Raw genomic sequence first — 9669 nt, 5'->3', positions numbered from 1 at the left:
CATTTCCACTTTATTCAGTGCTAACGGGTCGTGAAGCATTAAAAACCTAAAATAACAGGCCGATCCGCGTATCTGTCTGTTGCCTTATACAGGCTGTGTGCCACAGAATTTGTTGCTGTTCGGTCCGAATTTCCCGCGCAATCGTGGGGATGTGACGTAAATTGACGCTGTATGCGCGTTGCCGAACAGGAAGAACATGGCCGCCGTGGACGCGGACTCAAACACTGCTGGGATCAGGGGCGGGCAGTGTTGCCAACTTGGCGACTTTCTTGCTAAATCTGGCGACTTTCCAAAGCCTCTTGGTGACTTTTTTTTGTCAAAAGAGACTAGCGACAAATTTAGCGACTTTTTCTGTCTCCGCTGTCCTCAGCAGGCAGCGGGTGCTGCGTGAGCCCCTCCCCCGTCCCAAAGCTCTCACAGGCGGTCGGTCTCAGCAGCGCCCCCTGCTGCTGCAGAGCAGAGAGCAGACCCACACCACTCCTCCACACGTCAGATGAATCGCGCTGCGCAAATACGCCGCTGCTCACTGCTGACAAACCAAGAATCAACAGAAGAAAGATCATCTGTAGTTCTATTTGTAGTTTCATTTGTCCGCTCTTCCGGTATATTATATATTTGCTCCCGTCTGTGAATCGAAGCACGAGCCCCCCCCCCCCCCCCCCCCCCTTCATACAATCAGATAACTGCATCCACTCAACACCCACAAAAAACACCATGAAGAAAAAAAAGACTTTATCAGCGTTATCTCATGAGTCAAAAAAAAAAGAAAAGAAAAAAAAGACGGAAGCCGCAGGCAGCCGAATAAATATTGGATCTGCGTTTGATTCCTGGAGGAACTTCAGCTGCATTTGGGAGTGAAAACGGATGCTGACAAAAATCACATAATCTGCGCTGTGGTCTGCAGTAAACCGCGACGTCGTGAACAGCAGGAGCATCCCTGCTGCAGCGCTGTGAAGACGGACTTTCTGTAAAATGTTTGTGGCGCTCCCGTGCCGCCTTGGCTGGTGGCTGCAGTTCCCCGCAGCGCCTATGGCGGCAGCACCGAGGTAAATTTTGTAAAGTTGCCTTAAGTCCCTTTAAAGGACAGGAGTGCCTGGCTCAATGTCCAGAGGTCAACAGTCATGATGGAGCCCGTCCTGATAGTGATGGAGGCCCGCCATCCTTGAGCCCCCCCCCACCACCACACCGAGGGTGTAGCGCCCCAGTCCCCCCAGAAGCCCCGCCCCTGGGCAGAAGGAAAACCTCCATTAAAGGTTTTCTAAGCCGTGACGCTGTTTGACCTGCAGGAAGGAGGCGGCGCCGCTTCAGAGCCAGGACTGAGGTTCCAGATCAGTGGGACAGACTCCAGGTGACCTTATCAGGCGGGTCAGGTGTCAGAGTCCTGAGGTCAAAGCTCTGGAGCGGCGGCGGCTCCGCTGCCCCATCTAGTGGACAGACATATGAAGTGGTCCTCTGAGCTCTGGTTTGTCTTCCAGCTGAAGACCTGGTGAGGAAGAAAATGGAGGAGCTCCAGAGGATGGCGCAGCAGGACGGCGGCGTGGAGGGAGCCTACCTCACCCACCTGCTGCTGGGCGGTCACATGACGCTGACGGAGATCCTGGGCAGCATCACCGAGCTGCTGCTGGCCGGCGTGGACACGGTGAGGCGCCGGCGGTGGACGCCACGGGTCCGGAGTCCTTGTTCCTCCTGGCTGGCTGGGTCAGGGGCAGCAACATGGAGAACCTGCTTCCGCTCCGGGGGGCGAAGCGTTCTGATTGGACGGGGCGGCCGGCAACAGGAAGTGAACAAACCCGGCGCCGGCGTTTTTCTCTCTTTCTTTCTCCTTTAACTTCGATGTTCCAGCTTTTCATCGTTTCATGAATCCATTTCTTCTCAGGATCGTTAAATCAATCGTCTCCGGACGAGTGGAACTCTGGCCGCGAGCCGCCATCTTGGAAAACTGTCACGGGGAGGGAACGAGTAGAACCAGGAGAACCAGCAGAACGAGGAGAACCATCGGAACGAGTAGAACTAGCAGAACGAGGAGAACCAGACCGATCCGGTGAATCCAGTGAAGAGAAGGTTTCATGTCCAGTTCACGCAGAGCTCCAGGAAACCAGACGGTCTGGAATGACGTTTAACTCAGAACGACGGTTTCATGTGGAACGAGGAGTTGGAGAGGAAGCAGAACTTTGATTCTGAATTAAAGAGGAATTCAGATTCACATGTTCCCCACCCATTCATGAATGAATGAATGAATGATGAATGTTACCCCACCCAGTGTAATATGGTGAAGTGGTTTGCACCCTGGCCTCGCGTTGACAGGATCTTTGGTTTGGTTCCCAGTCCGGTCAACATGTCGGCTGCATGAAGAGAAATAAAGATTCTCAGCTGGTGAATTCAGGCGAAAACCTCAGGTGGTGGAGAATTAAGCCATAGTGCAGGAAAGCTGTAGTTCTGGGGAAATTCCAGCAGGGGGCGATAATTTTGGTTTGAAAAAAAAAAGAACCATTAGAACCCATTCAAAAACATAACATAAAGCGCTCGGTTTCAGAACATGCTCTGTCGTCTTGACCAGACTTTCATATCCGTCATCCCTACTGGAGGGCGATCGTAAAGAAACACCGTTCATAATCTGTAACGTGACGGCAGCGAAGTGGAATTTCATTTCAGTGAGCTTCTCATTTCAGCTGAAGGTTTTAATGGCTCCTTAAATGTTTTTTCCTCTTGGAATTGTTTTGTGTTCTGCTGGAAGCCGTGAGGAGCCGCGGGGAAAGAGCCGAGTCTGGGCGGAGTTCAGTTTGATTTCTGTCTGTCTGCTGTACCGAGAGCTTCCCTCCACCGGGGGCGCCCTGCTGTACCGAGAGCTTCCCTCCACCGGGGGCGCCCTGCTGTACCGAGAGCTTCCCTCCACCGGGGGCGCCCTGCTGTACCGAGAGCTTCCCTCCACCGGGGGCGCCCTGCTGTACCGAGAGCTTCCCTCCACCGGGGGCGCCCTGCTGTACCGAGAGCTTCCCTCCACCGGGGGCGCCCTGCTGTACCGAGAGCTTCCCTCCACCGGGGGCGCCCTGCTGAGGCTGACCGGGGAAGAAGACGGTGTTAGTGCGTTGTTGGCGGGAGGCGGCCGTGGTGTCTGGTGATTATTCCTGTTTCATATCGGATTTTAAATATTGAATGGAATACTGGATGTTCTCTGGATAGCTGTGGAACCTCCTGCTGTGGAGAACCCCCTCCCACCAGGAGAACCCCCTCCCACCAGGAGAACCCCCTCCCACCAGGAGAACCTCCTGCTCAGTGGTTTATTTCTGTATTTCATTGTTTGGATGCTGGAAGGATCCAAATCATTATTGATTTGATTTTGACATTTTATTTTGTTCGAATGACACAAGAACCAGATTAGTATGAATTCAGCAGGAATATGCAGAACTCTGACTCTGTTTCATTAAAACATGGTGAACGTGATGTGCAGAATCTGACAAAGCAGTTTAATAAAGACACTTTGATCTGGAATAAGCAGAAAGAATAGAGCCAGGCTGGAAGCTTTAGTGCTTTAAAAAGTTTTCAGGTTGTGCATCAGTAAAGTAAAAAAGTAACTAATTACTTTTGAAAATAAGTAGTCAGGAAAGTAAAAGGATTACTTTCTTGAAGAAGTAATCAGTAACTAACTACTTGACCGGAACTGGTTTGACCCAGCTGGAGAAATGACGTTTTATTCCTCCGTAAACCGAGCGGAGCCTCGTCTGCTCCGACGTCTCCATGGAGACCGAGTCGGAATCCGACCCGGCCGGTTTATCATCTGCTGAACTTCATTCTTGTTGTTCTGCTCCGTCGTGATGACGCCATATTCCAAGATGGCGGCCGGCGGTTCGACTCATACGGAGCTTCAGAAGAAATGGATTTAATGGAAAGAGCAGAACCAAGAGTACATTTTCAAAGCTGCAGCATCAAAGTTCATCCAGAAAGAAAGAAAAATCGGTTTGTTTACTTCCTGGAGACGTCACTACGTCACGGCCGCCCCGTCCAATCAGAACGCTGCACAGCCCCCAGAGTTAAAGATTATTTAATCCTTCATTTTCCCATGAAAACACCAAGATCTGAACCAAACCTGGACTGACTGACTGACTGGGTTCATCGCTGGGATTTTGGAAATAAAGCGTTTTATTGAACAGTCGCCTGGACGACGCCGTATTACTTTGAAATGTTTCCTGGAAGGAACTTCGTCACTCAGATCAACACAGAACCTACATTATTATCATCATGGCGTCTATTTTTCAAAGATCATTTTGTGGGAAAAAAAAAATGCTGACGACAATAAGGTCACTCTTAAAACAACTTTTTTATTATACAATTATTATCAACTCAAAAACTCACAACTGAAATAACATTTCATGAGATATAAAATGAAAAAATATTACTACAGTATTGAATAAAAAATATATTCTCTTTCTCAAAATAAGAAACAATAAGCAACAAATAAGAACCTCAAGGGGTCAAAACTTCATAAATGATGTAAATAACTGTCCAGGTCCTTCAGCTGAATCAGGCTCTGGTGGTGGACATTCCGTCTGTCTGTCTTCCAGAGACGTATTCACTCTCCCTTCTATCAGTCTCTCTGAAGCGTCTCTCAGGACCACGGAAAGCTTTTCTCATAGCGTTAGCATCTGTAGTGTTTTTTCTGTGCTCTCCAATCAGAACGAGGCTCTGCTCCACCAGACCTCCTGGCGGCTTGGCAGTAGTTTGATGACTCTGCTGCGTTGATCACCATCAGTTTAAAGTTTTTTCATTTTTCATCAGATCATTTGATCTCATTTCATCGCTCCACTCGCTCTCTGGTCAGTGATACTTTGGCTCCATCTAGCGGCGCGGATGCGTATTGACCATCTACCGTAAGTCCGCGATTATAACACCACCCCACTTTTGAGGATGCAGTTTCTGGGAAAAAAACCTCGTCTTATATTCGGGCCAATACGGTATTTAGATCCAACTGATTTGGCCGCACTTAGCGGGGCCACGGCAAGGGAGCTTCAGTGCGGGACATAATCTCTGCACAATCGCTCATTTCGGCTCTGTTTTTTCATCATCGCCAGTGTTATCATAGTGATGAATGAAATTATGAAATGAAATTATAATGAAATTATAATGCAGGCGACTGGTTTGATCAGGCGGCGTTCGCGGATCACACGCCGGTCACATGATCTGGTCACATGACCAGACAGCCGCTTGTAGCTAAGCTACTCGGTTCAAACAGGACGTCAGCCATGAAGCTCCAGGTCCATTCTCCACCTCTAGCCTGTCAGTCACCATCACCACACAGTTTGTCCTCCAGTCCCCTGCCTGCTGCGTGAGGAGAAGCGGCGCTGCCGGCACGAAAAAAACTGCAAATCGTCGCGGCGCAGCCGGCATCGCTGCACCACGATTCCCAGAATGCCTTGGACCGGTCACATGACCAGACAGCCGCTAAGCGCTGCACGCTCGTAGCTAAGCTACTCAGTTCAGACGTCAAACATGAAGCTCCAGGTACATTATCCACCATCGTGATTTAAAAAAAAAGAAAGAGGCTTTTGGCCGAGTTGGTGAGCAGCTTACAGTCAAGTCGGCACCGACCAACTCGGCCACTCGGGAGCCCCCCCGCCCGCGAGGCCGACTTGGTTTGATGCCGAGTTGACTGTACCCCCGTCCCACCACTCCTGGCTGCGTCTCTCTGTTGCTGCCGCTGCCCCACAAAAAACTTGGCTCTCTTCCTTCTCATTTGCTAAATTCTGCAGCGCCAGGACAATGGAGAGAAAAATATCATCCACACGCGCTCTCTCTCTCTCTCTCTCTCTCTCTCTGGCCCAGTTTACATGGGTGTTTTTTTCAATCGGATTGTAAACAATCGTATTAAACGGAGTGTATTCATGAAGTGATCCACGATGAATCCTCGTTTACAAGGACCCTGGGTGAAGCGGATTATACAGCGTCCTGTGACATGCGCACAAAGTCTCACGAGGAACTTGCAGGTCTTTAGCTCCGCAGCAGCAGTCCTCAGCGCCGAGCAGAGAGTTTTTATCTGCTGATATCTGCTCAAATAATGTCCCAAAAGTCCATGATATGTCTTGGTGTGAGCTCTGCCTCTGCTCCGCGTGTCGATGTTTCGAATTAACTGGTGCCCGTGTTAACTTGTGACCAATACATGATTGAAAAATGTAGTTGTTCTTGCGAACGTCGGTTATCGACAGTTACAGTGAGTGTATACGTTTAAAGTAATTTGTGAGTCTTACTTTAACAACTGCTGTAATCAAAATGTGTTTACACAGACCTCCGCCGTCATTCGTTAACACGGGAACCAGTTAATCCATAACACCAGCCGGCGATTGCTTGTATTCTGCTATAGAGCTCTTTATACAACTCGCTATTGCGCGATTTGGTTCCATCTCGCCTCTCCAATGTTTTTTCTGTCGGGGTTTTTTACTAAAAAAGTGTTTTTCCACCACCGTGGCGTTCTCTGCTGGTTTTTTGACTGTGCTGCTTCCTGTTTACTGGCACGTCACACGTCACTACACGCATGCGCAGAACAAACACTCCCCCAGTTCAATCCGCTCCGCTGTCAGACTCGTTTATAAGGGACACGGAGCGGATTGTCGATCGGCGTAGACCACCTCATACAATCGGCTCCAAATTACAATCCGCTCCGAGTGAAGCGGATCCACTCGGTCGTTCACATGACACATTTTACAATCCGCTCCACGTACAATCCGCTTAGACGTGGTCCATGTAAACGTGCCCACTGTCTCTCTCTATTTCTCTCTCTCTCTCTCTCTCACACACACACACACACACAGAAGGAGCTCGGCGCGGCTGATTAGCAGCGCTGCGCTCAAATGGTTGCTCAATGTTCAATTGTAAGAATGCTGTTTGATCAGTTCTTAAATGAATCATCGACACTTGAAAAGCTGCAGATTCTGTCTGTAGTTTGTGGATTCCACAAACAGTGAAGCGCTGCTGCGAGACGTTCTGTCCTCTTCTGCGCATGCGGGACACTTTTGGGTGGTATTCCGTTCAGACGGGAGATCACATACAAGTCGCATTTTATTGTAAATGTGAACGAACTCGCAAAAAAACCGGATTTCATTTCATTTAAGCCCTGCAGTGTGAACGTAGCCATAGTGATCTGCTGTAGGGAAGGTGGAAAAACAAAGGGGAGAAAAAAACCAAGATGCCTTTGTCATACCCTTTTAGTAGTTGTACTGTCCTCGCTGCTATGGCAACAGCTAGACAGCGAGCTAAACTCTGACTCTCATTGATCAGACGTGTCCTCGTAGACATTTGTGGATTTATTCCACAGTCTTCAGTTGATATGAGTACAGAGTGAAACTGTAAAACAAGCACACAATAAACAACAATCAACTCTCTCTGTCTCTCTGTTAAACAATAAAAGAAATCTAAATAAATCAGTCCAGTGTAGTGTCTTAACATACGTTAGCTTGAAAACACATGCAGTAATGCATCCTCTCTGAGATTCAATTCAACTCCAAAAGTTCAGCTTTAACAATTAATAACATCATAAACTTCATAAAACAGGATTAAAACTTAAATAATACATACAGGCGTTGCTTCTGCCTGTGGAACTTAAGAAGAAAAAATAATTCGCTCCGTAAATCAAGTTTTGGGCTCCGTTGCATCCTTTTTTGACGGCTTCTGAGCTATTTTTAGAACTTCCGGTTACCGCGGCAGTTGTGACTGGCCAAAATAAAAGCATGAACTTCACAATAAAAGCATATCATACAATTAACTGAAAATAAGCCTGAAAGGCAGAACAGTAGTAGTAGCTGATTGTGTAGAGTTTAATTAAAAAAAAAAAAAAATTAATAATCTGTTCGAGTTCTGTCAGTCCTGGTGTTAGCTATTGATTTTTTGTTAGTCTCTCTGGTAGTCATAAGTGCTGTGGTTATGGATTGTTCTCTGTCACATGTGATACGTCATATATATATATATATATATATATATATATATATATTAGGGATGGGACGAGATCTCGTGTCACGAGATCCCGCGAGATCGCAATGCCGCGAGATCCCGCGAGATCGAATGCCGCGAGATTAAGTACGTTTATATCAAGGCAAAAACTCTTTATTAACTGGAATATTGACGGAATGATACATTACAAGGCGCACAGCCATATAAACACGTGCAAACCCCTGAATATGCTCATATTCATATTTAAAAATCCGGTCGAAAAGGACATGAAATACTGTTCTGCGCATGTTCTATCTGCAAGGAATCTTGGTCTTTTGAGTCCACAAACTACTTGTGATACAGTTTAATTGATACGACGTAAAGAAAATGTGCCGGAAACGAATCGATCAGTTCTTCTCTTTTATTGAAAAAAACGGTGCATCGCATCAATGAACATTTTACCACGTCTTACCGGCTCACACTCTGTTTCTAACAACAAGCAGAGAGAGGCTGCAGCGGCTGCGGCGCCCTTCTTCCTCTGTGGTGTCTGTGTAAAATAAGGTTGAACATGCAAACAGCGCACCTAGTGGCATGAAGTGCAAATGCAGTCATGGCGTCGTCTGTGCGCCGCGGTTTGAATGGGAATAGGGGAACTAGGCGGCCGCCTCGGGCGCAGTGTAGAGCGGAGGGCAACGTGGCCGTACAAGGGGCACTCCGACCCCGACACGCCATGTTCCGACGCTGCATGTGAGTACCGCGCTGCCCCCCCCCCCCCCCCCCCCGCCCCCCCCCCCCGCCCCGGTCTCGTGTCGTCTCGATCTCGTGGACTCAATCTCGCGAGACATCTCGTCCCGTGAAATTTGTGTCTCGTCCCACCCCTAATATATATATATATATATATATATATATATATATATATATATATATATATATATATATCAGTGGCGGACCGTGCATTTCACATTAAGGCCTTCAGAACAGATCCGCCTGAACCAATCCACCTCTAAATAACTATTTTGTCTACAAAAAAAATCTTATTATGCAGATATGCACATAAAGAGTTGTTGCACAGCAGATAGATACTTGTGCAGCCAGAATAAATGCCTTTGCTGAAGTGCACAAGTCTCCTACTACATCTGTGCACATACAATGAACATCAACAACTTAATAAAACAGCAATATTATTTAGGAAAAGAGGAACATTTTACTCACCAAAATCCCGATTATTTGAAAACAAAATCCATCCTCCTTTCCTTCCTCAAAAAGAGATCAACTGCTCTGTCATATAGATTATCCGTGCATTTCAGTTCCATAAAGCCAGGGCTGAAAGTCCAGCTGCCCTGTGGTATTTCTGGCATTAGTTTTTTCTCTTCAGGTCTTCTTCTTCTTCTTTGGAATAATTGAGGTAGGCGACCAACAACTTAGGTGCATACCGCCCCCTACTGTATCTCTTGGTGAATGTAAATCAGAGGGCCTGGATCTGCTGTTGTTAGAAGCTAGAAGGCGCTGAGTCGCCAACTCGAATCTGATTGGTTGAAGCGACTGTCTGATTGGCTGAAGCAGCTGTCTGTTTGACGCTTCACTTTACTTCACTGCGCCATCAGGAACGGATAGCGAAGGCCGCGGGCAGATTTCTTTGACCCTAGCAACAGATGATGCCTGAAATCTGATTGGTTAAATGATTTAATATGAAAAAAACATGTCTGGAAGCAGCGCGACCACGGGAAAACTATGAAAGGAACTGGAACATACCGT

General features: G+C 47.5%; 1 protein-coding gene across 1 annotated transcript in view; it reads left to right on the top strand.

The window, feature by feature from the left end:
• Positions 1-9669, top strand: part of cyp27a3 (cytochrome P450 family 27 subfamily A member 3) — a 33292-nt gene that overhangs the window by 19234 nt on the left and 4389 nt on the right. Inside the window, exon 6 of the mRNA XM_030112744.1 lies at positions 1476-1639. Coding sequence (XP_029968604.1) covers positions 1476-1639 — 164 coding nt within the window. The remainder of the gene's footprint in view (positions 1-1475; positions 1640-9669) is intronic.

Source organism: Salarias fasciatus, chromosome 16, assembly GCF_902148845.1.
Source record: "Salarias fasciatus chromosome 16, fSalaFa1.1, whole genome shotgun sequence".
NCBI classification, from domain to species: domain Eukaryota; kingdom Metazoa; phylum Chordata; class Actinopteri; order Blenniiformes; family Blenniidae; genus Salarias; species Salarias fasciatus.
The sequence above is the reverse complement of the archived record's forward strand: the minus strand, read 5'-3'. Positions and strand labels throughout refer to the sequence as shown.